At 39.8% G+C, this 22,186-nt stretch overlaps 1 protein-coding gene across 1 annotated transcript in view; it reads right to left on the bottom strand.

Annotated features, from left to right (window-relative positions):
- Positions 1–20,079: 20,079 nt before the first annotated feature.
- snx2 (sorting nexin 2) overlaps positions 20,080–22,186 on the bottom strand; it is a 41,245-nt gene continuing 39,138 nt past the window's right edge. The window contains exon 15 of the mRNA XM_083978664.1: positions 20,080–20,433. Coding sequence (XP_083834790.1) covers positions 20,383–20,433 — 51 coding nt within the window. The 3' untranslated portion in view covers positions 20,080–20,382. The remainder of the gene's footprint in view (positions 20,434–22,186) is intronic.

The raw sequence follows: 22,186 nt of genomic DNA, 5'->3' as shown, positions 1-22,186 counted from the left end.
CTTCACCTCATTGCTCCAGCTTCATTACGGACAAATTGAGAGCCTAAGCGGAAGCAGGAAGTAATGGTCGCCATGGGACCTCAATTCAGAAAAAATCCCCATGTAAGTGAACGGGAGTGAAAATTTTATTTCGTGATCTGATTGAATTGCGTCATGAGAAAAAATATGACCTCTATCTGTTTAAAACATCACGTTTCGTGCCGAGAAATCAACAGTTTGTTGTAAAATTATTGTAAAATACAATTCTGGAAAATCCGTAACCAGAAAGACTACAGGTGGCGTAGGTGACGTCACCACATGGCGCCCTTCCTTTCCCGTGTCAGTTGGTGACATATTTTTTGTGGGACACCAGATCTGTAGTCCGTAGAGCGTCTTCACACTAAATACATTCTTCTGTTGCCGTTTTACGACAAACTGCTGGCATGAAACGCAACATTTTAAACATGTAGAGGTCAGATATTTTTCTCATGACACAATTGAATCGGATCATGAAATAAAATTTTGACTCCCATTCACTTGCATGGAGATTTTTTCCAAATTTGCTACGTTACTTCCTGCTTCTGCTTCAGCTCTCTATGCGCAGTCTGTTTTCTACTGTCCAATCCTTCAGGTGCTACAGTCCACACTATTGGCTGCAGTAGCTGTCAATCAATCAATATCCACAACAAGCCCCTCCTCCCTACCAGCAAACATGTGATGATGTGGAGCTGGATGAGACGTTCCAGGACGACTTTAAAGGAGAATTCCGGTCATTTTTTACCCCTACTGTAAATCGTTGTCCTGATGGTCACCCAGTGTTGGGGGAGCAAAAAACGCAACTAAAATTGATGCAGGCAAACCTGAGTTACACCATGGCTACCCGGCGCTAGCGCTAGAGACAATGCTAACCTATGGGGGCAATTCTTTCAACCACAACAAACACTCAGAAAACAATCAAATATCTATGATACATGACTGGAATCCTTAGAGACACCACTGAACTCATATAGTGTACAGTATAAACAGTATAAACTTTGTGTTTTTGCATGTTAACACTCACCTCAGATAGCCGAACTCTGAAACATCCTGGAAAGATGTTTCCAGCTGATGATTCCACCTTGTTGTGATGATTTCTTTACAAAAATAAACGGTGGAGCAGTGCAGTGGTGATGTCCAAAATATCTCCGACCGTTTATTTTTGTAAAGAAATCATCACAACAAGGACAAAGTGTTAGTTTCTGTGGCGGGGAGAGCAGGCGCTCTGTGATGGGATAGTAATGTCTTTCCAGGATGTTTCAGAGTTCGGCTATCTGAGGTGAGTGGCTACATGCAAAAACACAAAGTTTATACTGTTTATACTGTACACTATATGAGTTCAGTGGTGTCTCTAAGGATTCCAGTCATGTACCATAGATATTTGATTGTTTTCTGAGTGTTTGTTGTGGTTGAAAGAATTGCCCCCATAGGTTAGCGTTGTGGCTATCGCTAGCCATGGTAACTCCGGTTTGCCTGCATCAATTTTAGTCGCGTTTTTTGCTCCAACCAACACAACATTTAGGGGTAAAAAATGACCGGAATTCTCCTCTAAGGGGAAAGTTTAAGGTGGAACCTGAGTAAATCCCTGAGTCTGCTTTATTTCTCACCAACTCTCAACAAACTTCTTCTTCTTTTTCTTCTTCTTCTTTAGTTTCTGACTTCACTGCTGCTCCTGCTGCGAGGAAAGAGATGAACTTTACCGAGTGTCCTTTCACATCCTCGTCTCGTCAGGACGGAGAGAGAAAACTTTGATGGAAAAGGTCTCCTCTCCTCTCCTCTCCTCTCCTCCTCTTCTCTCTTTTTCTCTTTCTCTCCGTCGGCCTTCTATGAAACGAGGCCTTCACCCCGTTTATTGCTGAGCTGCGGCGTTTTTCCAGCGTGGCCGCCGCAGACAGGAAAAGTGTCAGGCCAGTTTCTGACGGGAATTTGCATCTCTCGACGACGACGGGTGACAGGCAGCGCTGAAAGGCCAGGAGAAAACCGAGGCATCGATCGGCTCGTGGAAACTATTCAAAGAAACAGATGAGCTGAAGGAGCAGAGAGGTTCTCATCCCTCCATCCCTCCATCCCTCCATCCCTCCATCCCTCCATCGCTGCAAACCGCCACTTGCTTTAAAGAACAGAACTTCATTAAATTGTGCCACTCGGTGTTTGTATCACAGTGTGGAGTGTGTGTGTGTGTGTGTGTGTGTGTGTGTGTGTGTGTGTGTGTGTGTGTGTGTGTGTGTGTGTGTGTGTGTGTGTGTGTGTGTGTGTCGAGGCATCAGAGCGTCGCCACAGAAGAGCTATTAACTCTGCTTCGCCATCAGTGCCGTTCTCCTGCATACGAAAGCAGCCGGTTGTCACGGTGCGTTCCCACGACGACACAACGGCACAAGGAACACTGCCAGGTAATGAGGCAGCGCGCACGCACGCACACACACACACACACACACACACACACACACACACACACACACACACACACACACACACACACACAAATTACTGTAAAAAGCAAAAGGTAAAATCTAAACAATGCGACACTGTAAAAATCCTTGTTACATTAAAGTTAATTTAATTTGCAGTTTATTCATTTAATTCTCTCATATTTTACTTTTCTTACTAGTTTCACTTTTGATTTTCATTCACATTTGATTGTTTTTAAAACTCCATCTCTTGCATAAAGTCTATAAATAAAGTTAATTATTAGTTCACTGTAAAAACAGACGTTTAGTTGAGTTAAATAAGGTTTGTATTTTTAAATACTAAGTCTCATATCATCATTCTGAAAATATGATTAATTAAATACATTAAGTATGAAAAGAAAAAGCTATTCCAATAGATTTACATCATTTAATATAATGATTATTGTTATTATCTATCACTATACAGTACATTGTGTAGCTGTTTAACATGGAGCTACGTTTATACAACAGTTCACAGTTTTTTATTTTTAGAAAAAGCTCTTAAAATAATAAGTTTGAGATTATTAAAGTATAATAATTCCCTTTATGTATCAGAACAAAATGGCCAGACTACAAGTTTTATGTTGTATAGTGAATTATTTTTGTTCAGATGTTTCATTTTTCTTAACAAGGAGCTGTAAAACTGTTGAGTTCAGTTCATTAATGTTTCATTTAGATGTTTCCTGTTTGATGACAGATCAAATAATATAAAAACTACTTATAACATAAACACAGCTTGTTTCTTTCTGATAATAACAATTTTATTAATCAAATGAAGATAATAATATGATAACCACAAACATTTCAATTAACAAAATTCAAAAATGTCATTAAATGTATATTTGTGGCTGGATTATATGTTAAATATGTTAACAAACGACACACACACGAGAAAGAGACGCACAAATCTGCAGCACAAACACAAACAGCAAAAACCTGTTTCTTAAATGATTTTTTTTGTCCTTACAGAGATTTAAATGGTGATCTGAGACACACACACACACACACACACACACACAGGCCTGGTTGCTCTGACAGAACCAGCTGTGCTCTCTCACTCTTCAATTAATTCTCTCTGCTACTTTGACCTTTTCCTCCGACAGAAACAAAGAAACTGCAGGCTGCACACACACACACGCACACACACACATTCACACACAGAAAGATGCAGAAACGCACTAACACAAAAAACTGAAAAAGGTGCTAAAACACATTTGATCCTACACACTCTTAAGAGATAAATTATTGATGTAAAATATAATATATTGATTTATTAACAGTCGTGATGTAAGGTTTGGTTTCATCCACCATCATCGTCGCAGTTTAACACTAATCAGTTTCATTTGTTTTTTGTTTTTCACATTTTTTAAAAGCCAGTCTCAGATTTTATTTCTCCAAACAGACGAAGTGATGAAGCTTCTGTAAAAACCTTGGATTCAAAGTTCAGAGCAGAAACTCACGCACAGACATGTTGCTTATGCGTGAATGTCACATTAATTTACTGATTTTGGAAAGAAAACGTCACTAAATGCAGCAGTTGGAAAGTAAAAGTAAAAAGAGCATAATCATTATTTCATGTCTGTGTCATATTCAGATTCAGATTAGACGTAGAACCTGAGATACAATGAAATAAACCAATGGATTTTCAATTGTCACTGCAGCAGGAAACAGAAACGAGATGATAGACGGAAATAAATTAATGAATAAGTAAACCAACCATAAATATACAGTGAAAAAGGAAAATTAACAGTATAAAATAGAAATATAACAAAACAACCATTAATATTTGTGATCTGTAAAGACATTTTTGCCGTGTGTAGAAGTTATAATAAAGTAAATAGGCTAAATAAGAGTATTTATATCAAAAACAAAACTACGTAGAGTGTCGGTTCAATGTGTTGGCGCTGCCTGATGATGTCACTGTGACATCATCATCAGGTCTGAGAATGCGAATTTCTAAATCATGCAACATAAACCAAAAAAAAAGTAGACTATAGACATTTTTCCGCACACGTGATGCAGCTTTATTAAAGCAGAAGTGAGTGATCCGGTCGTTTTCGCTAATGCTGCGTTCCAGGCAGGCTTTTGAAATCGTAAATTACAGCTTCAAGTCACAACTTACGACTTTGTAGCGTTCCAGGCAACCCACTCGTGTTTTTCCGACCTGTTTTACCTGTGAAAGTCACTATAACGGCCACTCGTAACTTCCGACCCGTGAACTCGTACCAGATCAAACTGATACAACTTCACAGGTCGGAAAAACACGAGTCTACGAGTTTCCTTGAACGCACCATAACAGTCCTCGTCCCTACGTCGCCACATTCACGGCGTCCCTTGGCTGCACACACAGCCCTGCATGCCGTTCTCTCTCCTCATTGGATAAAAACTGTAGGATACGATAAATGTTTTCTCCTCGGCTCAGAGCAGAGCAGAGGGACTGAGAGACCCGTGTTTCAGTCCAAACACTCTATGTAAGTGATTGCTGTCGGAAGATAGAACTATTTAAGACTTATATTAACACAAATATATCACTTACTTCTGCTTTAACTCAAAGCCGGTGGATCTTAGTTTGATCGTCTTCTACACTGTTAAATTTTCATCTTTAAACCATTAAAATCTAAATCTCTTTTGAACCGTCTGATGTTTCCAACAGTCGAGCTGAGTCGTGAAAAGAAAAAGCAGCTTCCACATGAAAACAACAAAAACAAAGAGAAGTCAGAAACTCACCTCCACCTGTCACTTCTACTTCTTCTATCTTCTGTCTCTGCAGCTCCACTCTTTGAACTCCAGTCGAGGAGATTTGTGTTTTTTTTGTTGATGTTTTTTTGCCTGAGAAAAACAGACCAATTTGTCCTAAAGTCAGTTTGCAGTGTGTTTGTTTTGCAGGTGCAGCTTCACGTCACGTCAGACTGCACGTCTGTCTGTCTCTGTCCAATATCACAAGGTATTCTCACTTTTATTGATTGATCTCATTTAAAAGTCTGAATAAAAACAAAGATTTCCTCCTTTTTGCTCTAACTAAGTCAAAGGAACACGACGTCCAATCACAGAGATTCCTGTCAGCTCCCCTCACCCGTCGGCCGCTCGTCACCGCATCCGCAAAACTGCTCCGTCATAATGAAGAGCAGCTAGCAGCTAGCAGCTAGCAGTTAGCATGTCCTCATGTGACTGCAGCTACAGCTCGTCTCTCTTCACCGTGTGTCGCTTTAAAGTGTAAAACTGTGACATCAAGAGCAGGATTTAAAGTCAGTGAGTCACTTTAGGACATTTTCGCATAAAAAAACTGTGTCGCTAACATCCTGTCAGTGTTTCTTGTGCTGCTAATCAACTCAACTAACTGTGTTTTGACTAAACTTACTGTTTTACGTTCATGTCTTCTGTCTTCAGTTTGACATTTTCTTCAGTCATTGGATAATTAAACATTATGAAAACCATGTGAGTTTTAAGTTTTTAGAAAAATTAGCTAAAATCCACAGCCTTCATTTTATTTAGCATTAGCCTACATAATAGCTACAGACTAGCATAACCGCGCCAAACGCTACCACGCTATCAATAAATAACATCAAACAACAGACGCTTTAATTTTACCACATGTATATAAGCTATTTACAAATTTCTAATAATCTGAGCCAGTATCCAGTTCATTTCATTTTTAATTCAGTCAGTATTTATTAGGTAATTAAAAACAGTCCAAGCCAATGAGGAAGCTCGCTGGATGTTTATCAACTTTAATCATCACCAAAGATATTTGGATCAATCTAAATATTTCCGATGAATCTATTCAATAGGCTATTTTTCATGTTTTGATTACATGGTCAGATGGCCATTTTCACTTAAAAATATATTAAACTGTGTTTTTTCAGGGAGATCAGGTAGATTATCACCTAATAATGAACCAATAGTTGGATGAACACAAATATTCCTTATCAACCTACAGTATTCAATGTTTTTGAAAAAACACTTGGCTCCATATGAAAAAAAAAATCTCCTATATTTAATATAATAAATATTTGGATGAACAGAAATATTTTCGATCAATCTATTCAATATTTTTTATATTTTGATTATACGGTCAGATGTTACATTTTCAGTGCGAGTGGTCATTTTCACTTAAAAATATATTAAACTGTATTTTTTCAGGGAGATCAGGTAGATTATCACCTAATAATGAAACGATATTTGGATGAATACAAATATTCCTGATGTTCCTGAACCTATTCAATGTTTTTCAATCTCAACAAAAACACCTGGCAAAACTATCTCCTATATATAATATAATAAATATTTGGATGAACAGAAATATTTCCAACCAACCTATTCAATATTTTTTTTAATTGATAGCCTATGTTTTGCTAGTTTGGCTCAATATCACATATTGTAGCCTATGTGATAAAATTAACAGTCTGTTCATTGTTATAAAATAATATTGTTTAGTTTATTCTGCAACAACATCTATAATCATATATACATATATAACTATATAAACACATCCCGACAGGTGTGTAGTTAAAGCGGCTGACGGATGATTTTTTTTTTTTTTTTTACAGTGCAGCTGTGATGGGTCCGTCAGCAGCCTTCGCCGGCCGCTGTCACACTTCATCAAAGCTCCATCACCAATGATAATGTGACCGGGCCGACTCAGCACCGGCGCTCCCCGCTGCCCAGAGTATTGGCAAGTGTCAGATAGCCGATAGATTTATGTATGCAAATGAGGCGGATCGATGGCGTCTGCCACGGCCTCAGATCTACAACCACACCACATCGGCTGGAATATTTCCTGTCAAATAAAAACCCAGTGGCAGAGCAGAGGGAGGGAGGGAGGGAGGGAGGGAGGAAAAACTTGGTATGAAAGGAAAAATGATTTGGAGAAGAAGAGGAGGAGGAGGAAGAAAAGTGGAGATATGATGTGATGAAGAAGGTTCGCTGTCAAGGAGACGGCAGACGGCCAATCATCAGAGAGAATAAATCAGAGCGGGGCCGTCATTGGAGGAGGGAGGGAGTCAAAAACCGTTTGTGTTTAGTGTTTAGTGTTTGTGCTGGTCCAGGATCAGATGTCACATCACAGCACATGTTTCCTGTTTCCTCAGAGGCAGAGAGCATTCTGGTTGCCAGATGGGAAATAAACTAAAACTAAAACTCATCCAAACAAGTCCAATTTAAACAAAACATGACGAGTCTCATCACATTTGTATATATTTATAAATTAGTCTCTACAAGAAATGTAATAAATCACAACATTTACTCAAATATGTAGTAATGCTAACTTGTGTTTTATAATTATGATCTTCTTTTTAAACAACCTGATTATTATTATTCATATGTAATAAAATGACAATATATTATCTAAGATAAGTGGATGAATAACTCAGTTTACATTTACACTGTAAAACATTTTTTAAATTTAAATTGAATCTAATGACATATGTGTTCTTATGTTGTTTTCTGAGTCCTGAAAATGAAAAATAACTAATAACTTTAAATAACAACTACAACTTTACCCGATGTGAGAAGAAGCATCAATAATAATTTCATTCTCCGGTTAATAATTAATTAATAATTGATGATATTTTGAATAAAGTTTTGTTGATAACGTGTCGTCCGTCCAGAGAAAGGCCGGACTAAGCACAAGGAGAAGGGTCAGGTGGGGTGGGCAACGGGAGGAGAGGGGGGGTGAGGGGGGGCATGTCGGTCGCCTGTCGGCGTGGCAACAGCCGCCATGTCACCCTTGGATTCCCCCGTGGGAACCGCCCGTCAAATGGAAAGGTTGTGCCACATCTGCATAATCATTACCGCGGCGACAGAAAGTCGTTGTGGGAAACAATCAATGTTGTTTTAAGGGATCTTTAAAAAAAAAAAAAAAAGACAGAAAAAAAAGGTTGAAGTGTCTTGAAGAAGATCTAGTGTCCGACGACGACGACGAGAGAGAGAAGAGAGAGGGAAGAGAGAGAGAGAGAGAGAGAGGGGAAACAGTTTTTCGGTGAAGGTTTGAACAAACGTCTCAAAGCTGCAGCTCTGTTACTGTGACTGTTACGTCAGTCTGATAATGATGCATTTACACTTTAGTCCATCCTGACCTTTGACCTTTAGTCTGAATCAGTCTCAGTTTAAAACCGTCTGTACTCACAGTTTCCACCCAGATGGAGACGTCACGTTTATTTGTTTCCTTAAAGGGATAGTTATAGGGATAGTAGGGATTCAAATTTCACTCATTATCTCCTCCCCTCATGTGGACTAAGGGCTGGGAGAAGTTTCAGAGTCCTCCTTTCCTTCTCTGAGTTACAGGGGGTAACTACAAACAAGCTTAAAATATAGACTTATTTAATTTTTTTCGGAACAATTTCTCATGTCGGGGCTTCAATACAAGAGGGACATTACAGACGAGCAGCATGGAGGTATTTGGATGTTTTTTGGTGTGTCTTTTTGGACAAAGAAAAGTGAGGCCCATTCACAACCGTCATATGGACATGCAGTGCTGCACGGAGCCCCGCTGTAACTCAGAGAAGGTACGGAGGACTCTGAAACTTAACCCAGCCCTTAGTCGACATGAGGGTGAGTAGATAATGAGTGAAATCTGAATTTTGGGTGAACTTTCCCTTTAAAGGGACAGTTCCCTGATCCCTATAGTCATAGCAGTATGTTCATCACCTTTAATTATCGGTGCATGTTGTTTTGAGATCAGCAGGGCAGAGACGTGAGCTGCTCAGTGAACACAATGGAGGTGAACGGTGTTGTTTTAGAGGGAAATACAGAGACTGCTTGATGAAAAACTGTCCCTGAAGGCAACGCGCATCAGCGGTTTTGCATGAATTTCCCTCTAAAACAACTCTGTCTGGTAACGTTGTGTTATTATCTCATAGCGTGGTGAATGTGCAGGTCACAACTTGTCCACCAGAGCGTTGTGGAGTTGTTGGATTGTGTATTCGATGAGTTTGACGAGGGGAAACCAAGAAATCCCATAATGAGCCTCCGTAGCGTAGCTCTGAGCAGCTCACGGCTCTGCTCCGCCGTTCTAAAAATAGCTTGCAACGACAATTAAAGGTAACGAACCTACTGCTATGACTATAGGGATTATGGTGATGGGCCAATTTGCCAAAAATGTTGAACTATCTCTTTAAACAGTAACAATTTGAACCTCTAACACAGATTTGAGGATTACTAGTTCATTGTCATTATAGTCGAATAAATAAAGTCCCACAACTGATGATGTCATCGTGATGAAACAGTAGCAACAACACATTAAAACAACTACATAGCAAATACTCTTTCTTTATTTTTCTGTTACGTATGTATTATTATTATTATCATTATTATCATGTAAATCAAATAAATATGGATGTTTTTCCCCCGAAAAGTCTCAGACCAGCGGCGCTCTCTACTCTCTTTTCGGTCCGATAAAAGAAAAAGGTTTAAAAACAGGAGATGAGAAGCAAACAAGTGATAAAGAAACGACGAGAGCGAGAGAAAAGTGATGAAGAGAAGAGGAAGAAAAGGAGACGAGACGAGAGGAGTGAAGAGTGATGGGTAGCAGGAGGAGGAGGAGGAGGAGAGGAAACAAGGAAGAGGAGATGAAGAGGAGAGATGAAAGAGAGAGAGGGACACAAAGGAAAGGAGGAGGAAGAGGAGGAGGAGGAGGAGGAGGAGGGAGAGGCTCCTCTTCTATCAGCAGATAAGAGGCAGAAATGGATGAATCCTATTGGCCGAGGAGCCGCTCCAGCCTCTTATCTCCTCGCCTTCACCAACTCAGGACACATTTCATAGAAATTTGCGAAATCAGGAAAGCTGGGTATCGTGTCATCGATCACCGGGCGACACCGGCCCATACATCCTCCCGCCTTCACAATAAAAGCCACAATTGACACTTTTTTTTTTCTTTTTTTTTTTTAGTTTCTTAGTAATTATCCTCAGCAGCTTCTGCTCGGCCGGTTGGTTTGTTCTCAAGGTCAAACAAACTTCAGAGTTTCACTCTTTCGCTCGTAAATCAGAGTCGGGCGGGTCGGAGGAGGAAAGAAAAAGTTTGACTTGTGACGGAAATAAAATAAAATAAAATAAAACGTGACGGAGCTGCAGGTTTAACCCCTTCATGTCACAGATCGGAGGCAGAAAAACACTGAAGGGAAGGAAGGAAACAGAGGAATGATGACAACGACGATGAGTTCAGCCAATCAGAAACAAGTTCAGGTGTTTTTACAGCTGCTCTCTGACAGTTTCATCTACATTTGTAGTTTTCATCGTGTCTCCAGATTCTGTGCAGTTTGATTTTTGATAATTTCTGTTTGAAATAACAATGAGTTCAAACTTTATCAGAGGATTTGAACATTTTTACATCTTTGTTTTATTCTGCAAACTTGACTTTGGTTATTTTCCTGAAGCTGGAGGGAGGTGTGTCCGTCACAAGGAGGACAGAGGACGACGTCCTCTTGGGTTTTATTGCACAATATGTGGTATAAAGTCACCGGTGCTGGGCAGTAATGTGTTATTTAGTAGCGCATTACTGTAATTTAAAGCCCCAGTATGTAACTTATTTGACTTTTTATTAGCAAAAATCAAATCTGTCAAACAATACCACATCACCATGACAACATATTGTCACGCCTGTATTGTTTTGCCTCGTGCTGGCGGACCACTTGTTTACATAGACGCTTGTTTATCCTGTTACATGCAGCGTCTGTTGTCTGTCTGACGTCTGCCCGGTTTCACGTGAATGCAACATCAAGAATACGTTCAGATATGCAACCGCACCGCTAGATGGGGGGAATTCCTACACATTATACCTTTAAATTAATGTAAGATGTTATAAATTCTAAAATAATAATTAGATTACAGTTACAAGCCCAGGTAACTATACGGTACCGATGCTAGTTATGCTAAGTGTCGTCGCTCCACTGTCCAACTGGATGGAGTTCTTTTTTCTTTTTCTTTCTTTTTTTTTGGTGGGAATAGAGTAACTAGTAATGTCACTAGTAACGCAACTAATTATTTTTGAAATAAAGTAACCAGAACTGTAATGTGATTACTTTAAAAAGCAGTAATCAGAGTAACTTGCCTGACACTGAGACTCACAGCAACGTGTTTCTGGCTCCTGTTATTGTCCAGTCGCCAGTCGAGTTGGAGAATATTACAGTAACACAACACGTCACTGAGCATTTATTTTATTAACTTATTTAATTTAACCTTGTAGCGCCGCATTTTGTAATAATGTAATACATTTTCACTTCATGATGCCATAACGACACATTTTGTAATAAAATTCTTGAAGGCAATACGGAATAAGCTTTGCCGCATTTTGTAATAAGTTGTTACATAATGCACCGAATTATTACAAAATGCGAGTGTTGCACTTTTTTAATGAAAAAAATGTTTAATAATTTGTTGCATTATATAACAACTTATTACAAAATGTGTCAAATTTGGCAGATAATTAGAAAATGCAGCTTTATTACATCATGAGGTGAAAATGTATGTTGTATGTTGTATTGATCTGTGTTGGTGAGAACTTGGATCTCAAAGGGTTAATGTTGTTAATGACCTGGTTTAATAAAGGTTAAAAAAAATCTACATTTTCGAAAATAATCAATATTGTTATGTTAAAATATTTGTAGTGTTTATAGCTGGAGCGTGTGTGTGTGTGTGTGTGTGTGTGTGTTTATTAAGAGTGTATTACAGTTCACATTAGCGATGACGTCATCATGTGACATCAGCAGTTTCCTGTTGTTTGATGTAAAAACATGAAAACCACATTTACAGTTTATTTATCCTCACTGTGTGTGTGTGTGTGAGCAGTAAAGTTTGAATTAAACCATGACTCTGTGTGTGTGTGTGTGTGTGTGTGTGTGTGTGTGTGTGTGTGTGTGTGTGTGTGTGTGTGTGTGTGTGTGTGTGTGTGTGTGTGTGTGTGGCAGCTCTGTGCATGACAAACTGGTCCAATTTCAGTCGTGTCGCGGCTCCACGCTGATATTTGTCTCAGTGCTGTTGTTGTTGTTGTTGTTGCCCCCCCCCCCCCCCCTCCTCCACTACTACCCCCCCATCACCACCACTACCCCTCTCCTCCTCCTCCTCCTCCTCTTTCTCTTTTTAGTTTCCTCTCAGATTTGAATCGGCCGTTGTGGAGGAGGAGGAGGAGGAGGAGGAGGAGGAGGGGTTCGGTCCGTTCCTCCTCTGACAGCACAGAAATAATAAAGTACCCCCCCACAGAGGAGGAAGAGGAGGAGGGGAGAAAAGAAGAGGAAGAAGAGGAGGAGGAGGAGGAAAAGGAGAGGGAGGAGGAGAGAAGAAGAGGAAGAAGAGGAGGAGGAAGAGGAAGAAAAAAGGAAGAGGAGGGGAGAAAAGGAGGAAGAGAAGGAGGAGGGGGAGGAGAGAGAAGAAGGGGAGGAAGAAGAGAAAGAAAAGAAGGAGGAAGAGGAGAGAAAAAGAGGAGGAAGAGAAGGAGAAGGAAGAGAAAGAAAAGAAGGAAGAGGAAGGGGAGGAGGAGGAAGAGGAAGTGAAAGAAAAGAAGGAGGAGGAGAGAAAAAGAGGGGGAAAAGGAGGAGGAAGAGAAAGAAACTGAGGAAGAAGAGAGAAAAAGAGGAGGAAGAGAAGGAGGAGGAAGAAGAAGAGGAGGATGAAGAGAAAGAAAAGGAGGAGGATGAAAAGAGGAGGAAGAGAAGGAAGAGGAAGGGGAGGAGTAAGAGAAAGAAAAGGAGGAGGAAGAAGAGAGAAAAAGAGGAGGAAGAGAAGAAAGAGGAAGGGGAGGAGGAAGAGAAAGAAAAGAAGGAGGAGGAGAGAAAAAGAAGAGGAGAAAAGGAGGAGGAGAGAAAAAGAGAAGGAAAAAGAGGAAGAGGAGGAGGAGGAGGAGGAGAGGAGGGGTGTTTGGTCCGTTCCTCCTCTGACAGCAGAGAAATAATTACCCCCCCCCCCTCCCTCCTCCCCCGGCTGCATGGGGCTGTTATCAGACCGAGGGTAGAGTAGTAGAACAGAGCAGTAGAGTCGTGGAGTCGTGGTAGTTGATCAAGCGAGGTCACTGTAACCATGACACCGCGGCTGCAGCAGCAGCTCAGATATGATAAATACAAGACGGCAACAACTCTCTTATCTACTGTTGCTACGACTACTGCTGCTGTTTCTACTGCTGCTGCTGTTAACACTACTACTGTTAATGCTGCTGCTGCTCTTCATCCTCCTCCTCCTCTTCATCCTCCTCTCTTCCCTCCTCCTCTTCTCTCCTCCTCTTCCTCATCTTCTTCATCCTCCTCCTCCTCTTCCTCCTCCTCTTCTTCCTCATCTTCTTCATCCTCCTCCTCTTCCTCCCTCCTCCTCCTCCTTCTCTTCTCTCATCTTCTTCATCCTCCTCTTTCTCCTCCTCCTCCTCTTCATCCTCCCCCCTCCTCCTCTTCTTCCTCCTTCTTTTCTTCCTCTTCATCCTCCTCCTCTTCTTCTCTCCTCCTCCTCCTCCCTCCTCCTCTTCATCCTCCTCCTCCTCTTCTTCTCTCTTCCCCCTCCTCTTCCTCTTCATCCTCCTCCCCCCTCCTCCTCTTCCTCCTCCTCTTCCTCTCTCCTCCTCCTCTTCATACTCCCTCCTCCTCCTCCTCTTCCTCTCTCCTCCTCCTCTTCATCCTCCTCCCTCCTCCTCCTCTTCCTCCTCCTCTTCCTCTCTCCTCCTCCTCTTCATACTCCCTCCTCCTCCTCTTCCTCCTCCTCCTCTTCTCTCCTCTTCCTCCTTTCTTCCTCCCCCCTACTCTTCATCCTCCGCTTCCTCCTCCTCTTCGTCTTCCTCCCTCCTCCTCCTCTTCCTCCTCCTATTCCCCCTCCTCTTCATCCTCCTCCCTCCTCCTCCTCCTCCTCTTCTCTCCTCCTCCTCTTCGTCCACTTCCTCCTCCTCTTCCTCCTCCTCTTCCTATTCCCCCTCCTCTTCATCCTCCTCCCTCCTCCTCCTCTTCCTCCTCTTCTTCTCTCCTCCTCCTCCTCCCTCCTCCTCTTCATCCTCCTCCTCCTCTTCTTCTCCCTCCTCCTCTTCATCCTCCTCCTCCTCTTCTCTCCTCCTCCTCTTCATACTCCCTCCTCCTCCTCTTCCTCCTCCTCCTCTTCGTCTACTTCCTCCTCCTCTTCCTATTCCCCCTCCTCTTCATCCTCCTCCCTCCTCCTCCTCTTCCTCCTCTTCATCCTCCTCTTCTTCTTCTCTCCTCCTCCTCTTCATCCTCCTCTTTCTCCTCCTCCTCCTCCTCTTCATCCTCCTCTTTCTCCTCCTCTTCATCCTCCCCCCTCCTCCTCTTCTTCCTCCTTCTTTTCTTCCTCTTCATCCTCCTCTTCCTCCTCCCTCCTCCTCCTCTTCATCCTCCTCTTTCTCCTCCTCCTCTTCATCCTCCTCTTTCTTCTCCTCCTCCTCTTCATCCTCCCCCCTCCTCCTCTTCTTCCTCCTTCTTTTCTTCCTCTTCATCCTCCTCTTCCTCCTCCTCCTCCTCTTTTTCTCTCCTCCTCCTCCTTCTTTTCTTCCTCTTCATCCTCCCTCCTCCTCTTCCTCCTCCTCCTCCTCCTCTCTGTGTTTGTGTCTGAGGAGAAAGTTGAAGCCGCGACGAGGAAACAACAACAGAGAGTTTCAGTGATTTTAGTGAAACTGAGATAATTAACACACAGGAGGAGGAGGAGGAGGAGGAGGAGGAGGAGAGAAGAAGAGGAGGAAGAAGAAGAAAGAAAAGGAGGATGAGGAGGAGAAGAAGGAGGAGGAGGAGGAGGAAGAGGAGAAAAGAAGAAGAGGAAGAAGAGGAGTGGGTGGAGATAAGAGCTGCAGCTACATTAACCTGCTGGTAAACTGAGGTGAGCAGGTGAAACAGAAACATTTTCTACAAGAGAGAAACAATAAATACATGACAGAGAGAGAACAGCTGCAGACTGAGGAGGAGGAGGAGGAGGAGGGAGGAGGTGAAGAAGGAGGTGAAGAAGGAGGTGAAGGTCACATGACTCTGCAGATTAAACACTTTAAACAGCTTCACCCACATTATACTGAGAGTGGACCGATCGATAATCTATAATCACATCAGATCAGTGCTTAACTCCCTTATTATATTTTATATTTATCAGGTTTAAGTTTATATATTTTGAGCAGCAGCCTCTTATTAATAATGAATATTAATATAATTAATATTATTTGTCTCTGTTGTGATGATTTGCTTTCCAAACCAAACAAACAATCAATCGATCAGTTCTGAAAATAAGCAATACATTATAAAAGTTATAAAAAGTAACTTTTCACAATAAAATGTCTAAATTCAACTCGACCTACAGTTTGTTTTTATATTTTTAATCATCATAAACTGAGTTTTTCTCCAGTTTTAAGTCGCAATTTTACCTTTTTCTTTCTTTCTTTTTTTTTTTTTTTTTATCTTTGTGGCATTTTAACTATTGATTATTGATCAGATGACACTGGTTTGTGTGTTTGTTCATGTGATTATTAACAGAAACAGTTTGATTCACACTGATGAAAACATCATTTTACAGATCGCACATTTCAATGCATATGAATTTACACACACACACACACACACACACACACACACACACACACACACACACACACACACACACACACACACACACACACACACACACACACACACACACGCTGCTGTGAAGCCTCTTAATGCGTTGTTCCTCCTCCTGTGTGAATGTGACAGGAAGTCGATGCTGTGACAGCAACGATGCAAAGTAACGCACGGCGCCGCTCTGACAGCGCTCTGCCTATATGCTCAGTGAGTGTGTGTGTGTGTGTGTGTGTGTGTGTGCGTGTCTTCATTATGACTCAGAGAAACTCTCCTCACAACACACAGGTGGCCACGGTGACAGGAAACAGGAAGTAGAAAAAAGGAAGTAGGAAGCAGGAGACTGCAGCTTCTACAGCACTCTTATAAAAACAGAAAGATTTTCAAAATAAAAGCTCAATGTATAGGATTTTTAAAGGTCCAGTGTGTAATAATCGTCATGGTTTATTGGCAAAATCTGAATATATTACCCATGAATATATTTGTATAAATGTTTAATCGCTAGAAAATAAAATCTGTTTGGTTTTCGTAGCCTTATAATTCTTATTTTACATATAACAAGGGTCTTGATTTAGAGAGAGTCGCCATCTTGTTCCCACAGGATGAACTACGCAGAACTACAGAATGAAGACAGACTCATGAAGGGAACGTGATGTAGCTACAGCAGCTCAGGTATCGAGCTCTCTAACCGTCCTTAAAGGGATAGTTCAACATTTTGGCAAATTGGCCCATTACCATAATCCCTATAGTCATAGCAGTAGGTTCGTTACCTTTAATTGTCGGTGCAAGCTATTTTTAGAACGGCGGAGCAGAGCCGTGAGCTGCTCAGAGCTACACTACGGAGGCTCATTATGGGATTTCTTGGTTTCAAACTCATCAAACTCATCAAATACACAATCCAACAACTCCACAACGCTCTGGTGGACAAGTTGTGACCTGCACATTCACCACGCTATGAGATAATAACACAACGTTACCAGACAGAGTTGTTGTAGAGGGAAATACATGCAAAACCGCTGATGCGCGTTGCCTTCAGGGACAGTTTTTCATCAAGCAGTCTCTGCATTTCCCTCTAAAACAACTCTGTGTGGTAACGTTGTGTTATTATCTCATAGCGTGGTGAATGTGCAGGTCACAACTTGTCCACCAGAGCGTTGTGGAGTTGTTGGATTGTGTATTTGATGAGTTTGGTGAAGGAAACCAAGAAATCCCATGAGCCTCTGTAGCGTAGCTCTGAGCAGCTCACGGCTCTGCTCCACCGTTCTAAAAACAGCTTGCACCGACAATTAAAGGTAACGAACCTACTGCTATGACTATAGGGATTATGGCAATGGGCCAATTTGCCAAAAATGTTGAACTATCCCTTTAATATGTTTTTAATGTTGTGGTGCATGATTTAAGTCACATTAACCTGGACCCACCACATGTGAACATCCAAGCGTCTGTGACCCGTCAGTTTAACATCCACATGAAGTCAAATTGGGAACTTTGAACCTCATCTCCAATGTTTCGAAATGTCCCTGAACGCCCCATTCTACATGTCATCATCCCATTGAGAGACGATACACAGTCTCATGACACAAAAAGAGAGAGAAACGACAATAACAACATTAAAATTGAGCAGTTATGTGATCAAAATCTTAGAATATGGTAATATAAATGTAAATATTAAAATATGTCATAATATTCAACAGCCTGTTTAAATAATCAACAGTCACATCAGCCATGGATGAGATACATTCCTTTATTATAATTAAAGTACTCAAATGTCTGCTCTGCTGCCGAACGTCACGCCAAACCAAGAGTTTAAAAAAATCTGCTCAGATAAAGCGTTTCATCATCATTTGTGAAAGTAAAAAACAAACAAAACAAATCAACTAAAAGTCTCCAAACATTATAAACAATCAATCAGGCTGCAAATAATGTGGAATAAAAATACAAAGAGGAAGCGATGGACACAGTGTTATATGATTTCAGATTGAGGAGCGGTGGGGACGAAGGCTGAGAAACACAAAAAACATCAAATATTGAGAATTAAATGAAAAATTCCAGTTTTTAAATCAACTTGAATGTGAGATGAAGCTGCAGCTTCTGTTCATGATCAAAGTTTGTTGGATTTTATTCTGATAATTCACTGAAAATAACAAAAAAAAAAACAATTTTCAGCCCTCAAGGATCAAACTGGACGGACACACATAAACACAAACACACACACTACACACACACACACACACACACACACACATCTGCAACTATATAGTCTTGCACATCATTTCAGTCTCCTTCAAAATAAAATCCTTCACCTGCAGTGAAAACAACTCCACTCAAAGCTGCCCAAAACTGAAAAAAAAAACGCTAACTATGCTAACGAGTCGTCTCGTTGCTTCACTTCCTGTTACATTTCAAAATAAAGTCTCGTCTCTAAAGTCAAATCTTAAAGCGTCAGGAAGAAAAACAGACGTTCAGTTACTCTGCTCTTTTACTTTCACTTGATGTTTCCTTTCAACATCATTATTAATGAATGGTAGGCTACATATAATAATGGGGGCGGGGCCTAAATGCTAATTAGTCAGCAGCTCTGAACTGAACCACAGTTTTTCTTCCTGTTTCGCTTTCGTTAGATCAAAGACGAGACTAGATGACAAAGAAAATGTTGCCTTCACTCACGATCATACAGCAACAACAACAACAAAAAAAGAGAGAGGGCTCTTATTTTGAAAGGGGCAGTGGGGGAGGGGGAGCAAGGCGACAGGAAGTACAAGACACATAAAAAGAGAGGATGCAGTCGGTCGTTCTTCGTTACTGACTCCAGGTCAGTTTCACAGCTCAGGTAAAAAAAAAAAAAGAAGAAAAAAAAGAAATACTTCAAAATAAAAGCACAGGTATTCTGGTGTAAAAGGACGTTGCCACGGTTACGAGAACAGCTGTTACATTCCCCAGCGAAAACAACTGGTAGCACTGGAATCGGGCTTGGCTTTGGATTATTTATTTATTCTATATTATATGAAACAGCTGATGGAGCGGCCACGTGGCGTTCAGGGTCCTGTAGGAAAAGTTCATGTTCACATTCTTGGTTTCAAACACTGAGGTGAAAAAACAACAAGAAAAACAAAAAAACAAAAAAAAAGGAGAGAGGAGAGAAGTCAATGACAATTCCCAGAGTGCATTGCAGCAGAAGTCAGTAAAGTTTCAGTCGGTTGAAAGTTTTTTTTTTGCTTTTTTTCCCAGATTTGACTCTAAACTGCCGCCGAGGCTCATGGGAACTGTAGTCTTCATGGATAAAGTATGGAAGCAATTTCATGCCAAGAAAACCAGAGGAAAATATTTAATAACCTCTAAAAAAAATACACTATGATGTAACTTTTAGCAGATTTAATGACGTCTGAACGTGTTTCTATATTTCATATATTTACTTCTTATTTCAGTTTCACTTTGATCTGCTCAAAGCTTCTTTATGATGAGTTATTAACGACTCGTTGTTCATGTTCTTCTTACAAATGCTGCTGTGAGGGATTTATACTGAAGTTTATACCGTATTATTACTAAAATATTCTTAATTAAATGTTGTATTTTCTCTTTTCTCCACTTTGATTTGCTGAACGAGTCTGTGACTTTTAAGTTTTTAATTATCTGACAACTTTAAATGTTTTTATAGCTTACAACACATTTCTTTTTCTTGATAAAGAGCTTTAGTGTCTTAACTATTTAATACATCTTTTTTGTGTGTAAATAATTTATATTGAGAATCTGTACTTCCTGTTTTTTTTGTGTGTTTTTTTTGGCAGGAATGTGCTTCCATACGTCCAAACACCAAACGGATACATTTCTGACTTTGTTCACAAACTTTGTGGTTCTTTAAAAAAAAAAAAACGAACAAAAAACCCCCCCAAAAAACAGTCCAATATAAATAAACAGAGTGAGATTCATTCACTCCTTCATCCTTCATGTCTGACGATCTGATAAACGAACAAAATGCTCCGACACCTCGTTGGATTCTGTTTGCACAAAAAACGTGTGTGAACCCGTGCTGCGTTCAGGTAACGCGGATTTACAATGTTTTTTATTTGTCGGTTTTCTATTTGTGATGAATGTTTGAGAGAACAATTTTGCCGATAACAATTTTCTCTGACGGGACTTGAACGCAGCATGAGTTCAACAGAAAGAAAAGAAAAAAACGTTGAAAATTGTTTAGTTTTTTTCGTTGAACTGCAGAAACGTCTCTTGGAGCTGATTCGCTGCCTCGCTTCTCTTCTTCTTCTTCTTCTTCACTCTGGGCACAAACAGGAGGAGGGAGACCCAGGAGGACAGGTGCATTATGGGTAGTGTAGTTTGACCGGAGCCAGTCAGGACTGTCTGTTGTATGTATATGTGTGTGTGTGCATGTGTGTGTGTGTATGTGTGTGTGTGGAGCTCTATGAGATGGCCTTGGCCTCGGGTAAGAAGGCATCCCAGTACTTTATCAGCTGCAGGACAAGAAGAGAGCGTAAGTGTTTCATGTAAGATTACTAGAGTTTCAAGTTTCACATGTAAAAAAATATATATTATTTTGTTTTTCAACGTCAAATAAAACAGTTTGAAAATGAACAATTACTCCAAAAATAACTCCAACAACACTGCTTTAATAAAAATACAAACTTTACTTCTGTTTCAATCTACGTTCTGATTTACAAAAACTTTATTTAGTTTTTGTGACACACAAATATACGACGCAGTATTATGGCCACACTGAGAGAAAAAAAAAGCACAGACTTTGAGAATAAAATGGTAAATTTCTGAGAATAAAGTCGTACATTTCCTACGAAAAAAAAATTCATAACATTACGAGAATAAAGTTGTATATTTACGAGAATAAAGTCGTACATTTCCTACGAGAAAAAAGTTATAACATTCCGAGAATAAAGTCATAAATTTACGAGAATGAATTCATAAATTTAAGAGAATAAAGTCGTACATTTCCTACGAGAAAAAAGTCATAACATTACGAGAATAAACTCATAAATTTACGAGATTAAAGTCGTAAATTTATGAGAATAAAGTTGTACATTTCCTCGGGAAAAAAGTCATAACATTACGAGAATAAAGTCGTAAATTTACGAGAATAAGTCGTACATTTCCTACGAGAATAAAGTCATAACATTACGAGAATAAAGTCGTAAATTTACGAGAATGAAGTCGTACATTTCCTACAAGAAAAAAGTCTTAACATTATGAGAATAAAGTCGTAAATTTACGAGAATAAGTCGTACATTTCTTACGAGAAAAAAAGTCATAACATTACGAGAATAAAGTCGTACATTTACGAGAATAAAGTCGTACATTTCCTACGAGAAAAAAAGTTATAACATTACGAGAATAAACTCATAAATTTTCGAGAATAAAGTCGTAAATTTACGAGAATACAGTTGTACATTTCCTACGTGGAAAAAGTCTTAACATTACGAGAATAAAGTCGTACATTTACGAGAATAAAGTCGTACATTTCCTACGAGAAAGAAGTCATAACATTACGAGAATAAACTCATAAATTTACGAGATTAAAGTCGTAAATTTACGAGAATAAAGTTGTACATTTCCTACGAGAAAAAAGTCATAACATTACGAGAATAAAGTCGTAAATTTACGAGAATAAGTCGTACATTTCCTACGAGAATAAAGTCATAACATTACGAGAATAAAGTCGTAAATTTACGAGAATAAAGTTGTACATTTCCTACGAGAATAAAGTCATAACATTACGAGAATAAAGTCGTAAATTTACGAGAATAAGTCGTACATTTCCTACGAGAATAAAGTCTTAACATTATGAGAATAAAGTTGCAAATTTACGTGAACAAAGTTGTACATTTCCTATGAGAAAAAAGTCATAACATTATGAGAATAAAGTCGTAAATTTATGAGAATAAAGTCGTACATTTCCTACGAGAAAAAAGTAATAACATTACGAGAATAAAGTCGTAAATTTACGAGAATAAAGTCGTACATTTCCTACGAGAAAAAAGTCATAACATTACGAGAATAAAGTCGTAAATTTATGAGAATAAGTCCTACGAGAATAAAGTCATAAATTTACGAGAATGAAGTTGTAAATTTACGAGAATAAAGTCGTACATTTCCTACGAGAAAAAAGTCATAACATTACGAGAATAAAGTCGTAAATTTACGAGAATAAAGTCGTACATTTCGTACGAGAAAAAAGTAATAAGATTACGAGAATAA

This window comes from Trachurus trachurus, assembly GCF_905171665.1.
Source record: "Trachurus trachurus genome assembly, chromosome: 9".
NCBI classification, from domain to species: Eukaryota; Metazoa; Chordata; class Actinopteri; order Carangiformes; family Carangidae; genus Trachurus; species Trachurus trachurus.
Note: the sequence above shows the minus strand (reverse complement) of the source record. Positions and strands in the feature narration are given on the sequence as shown.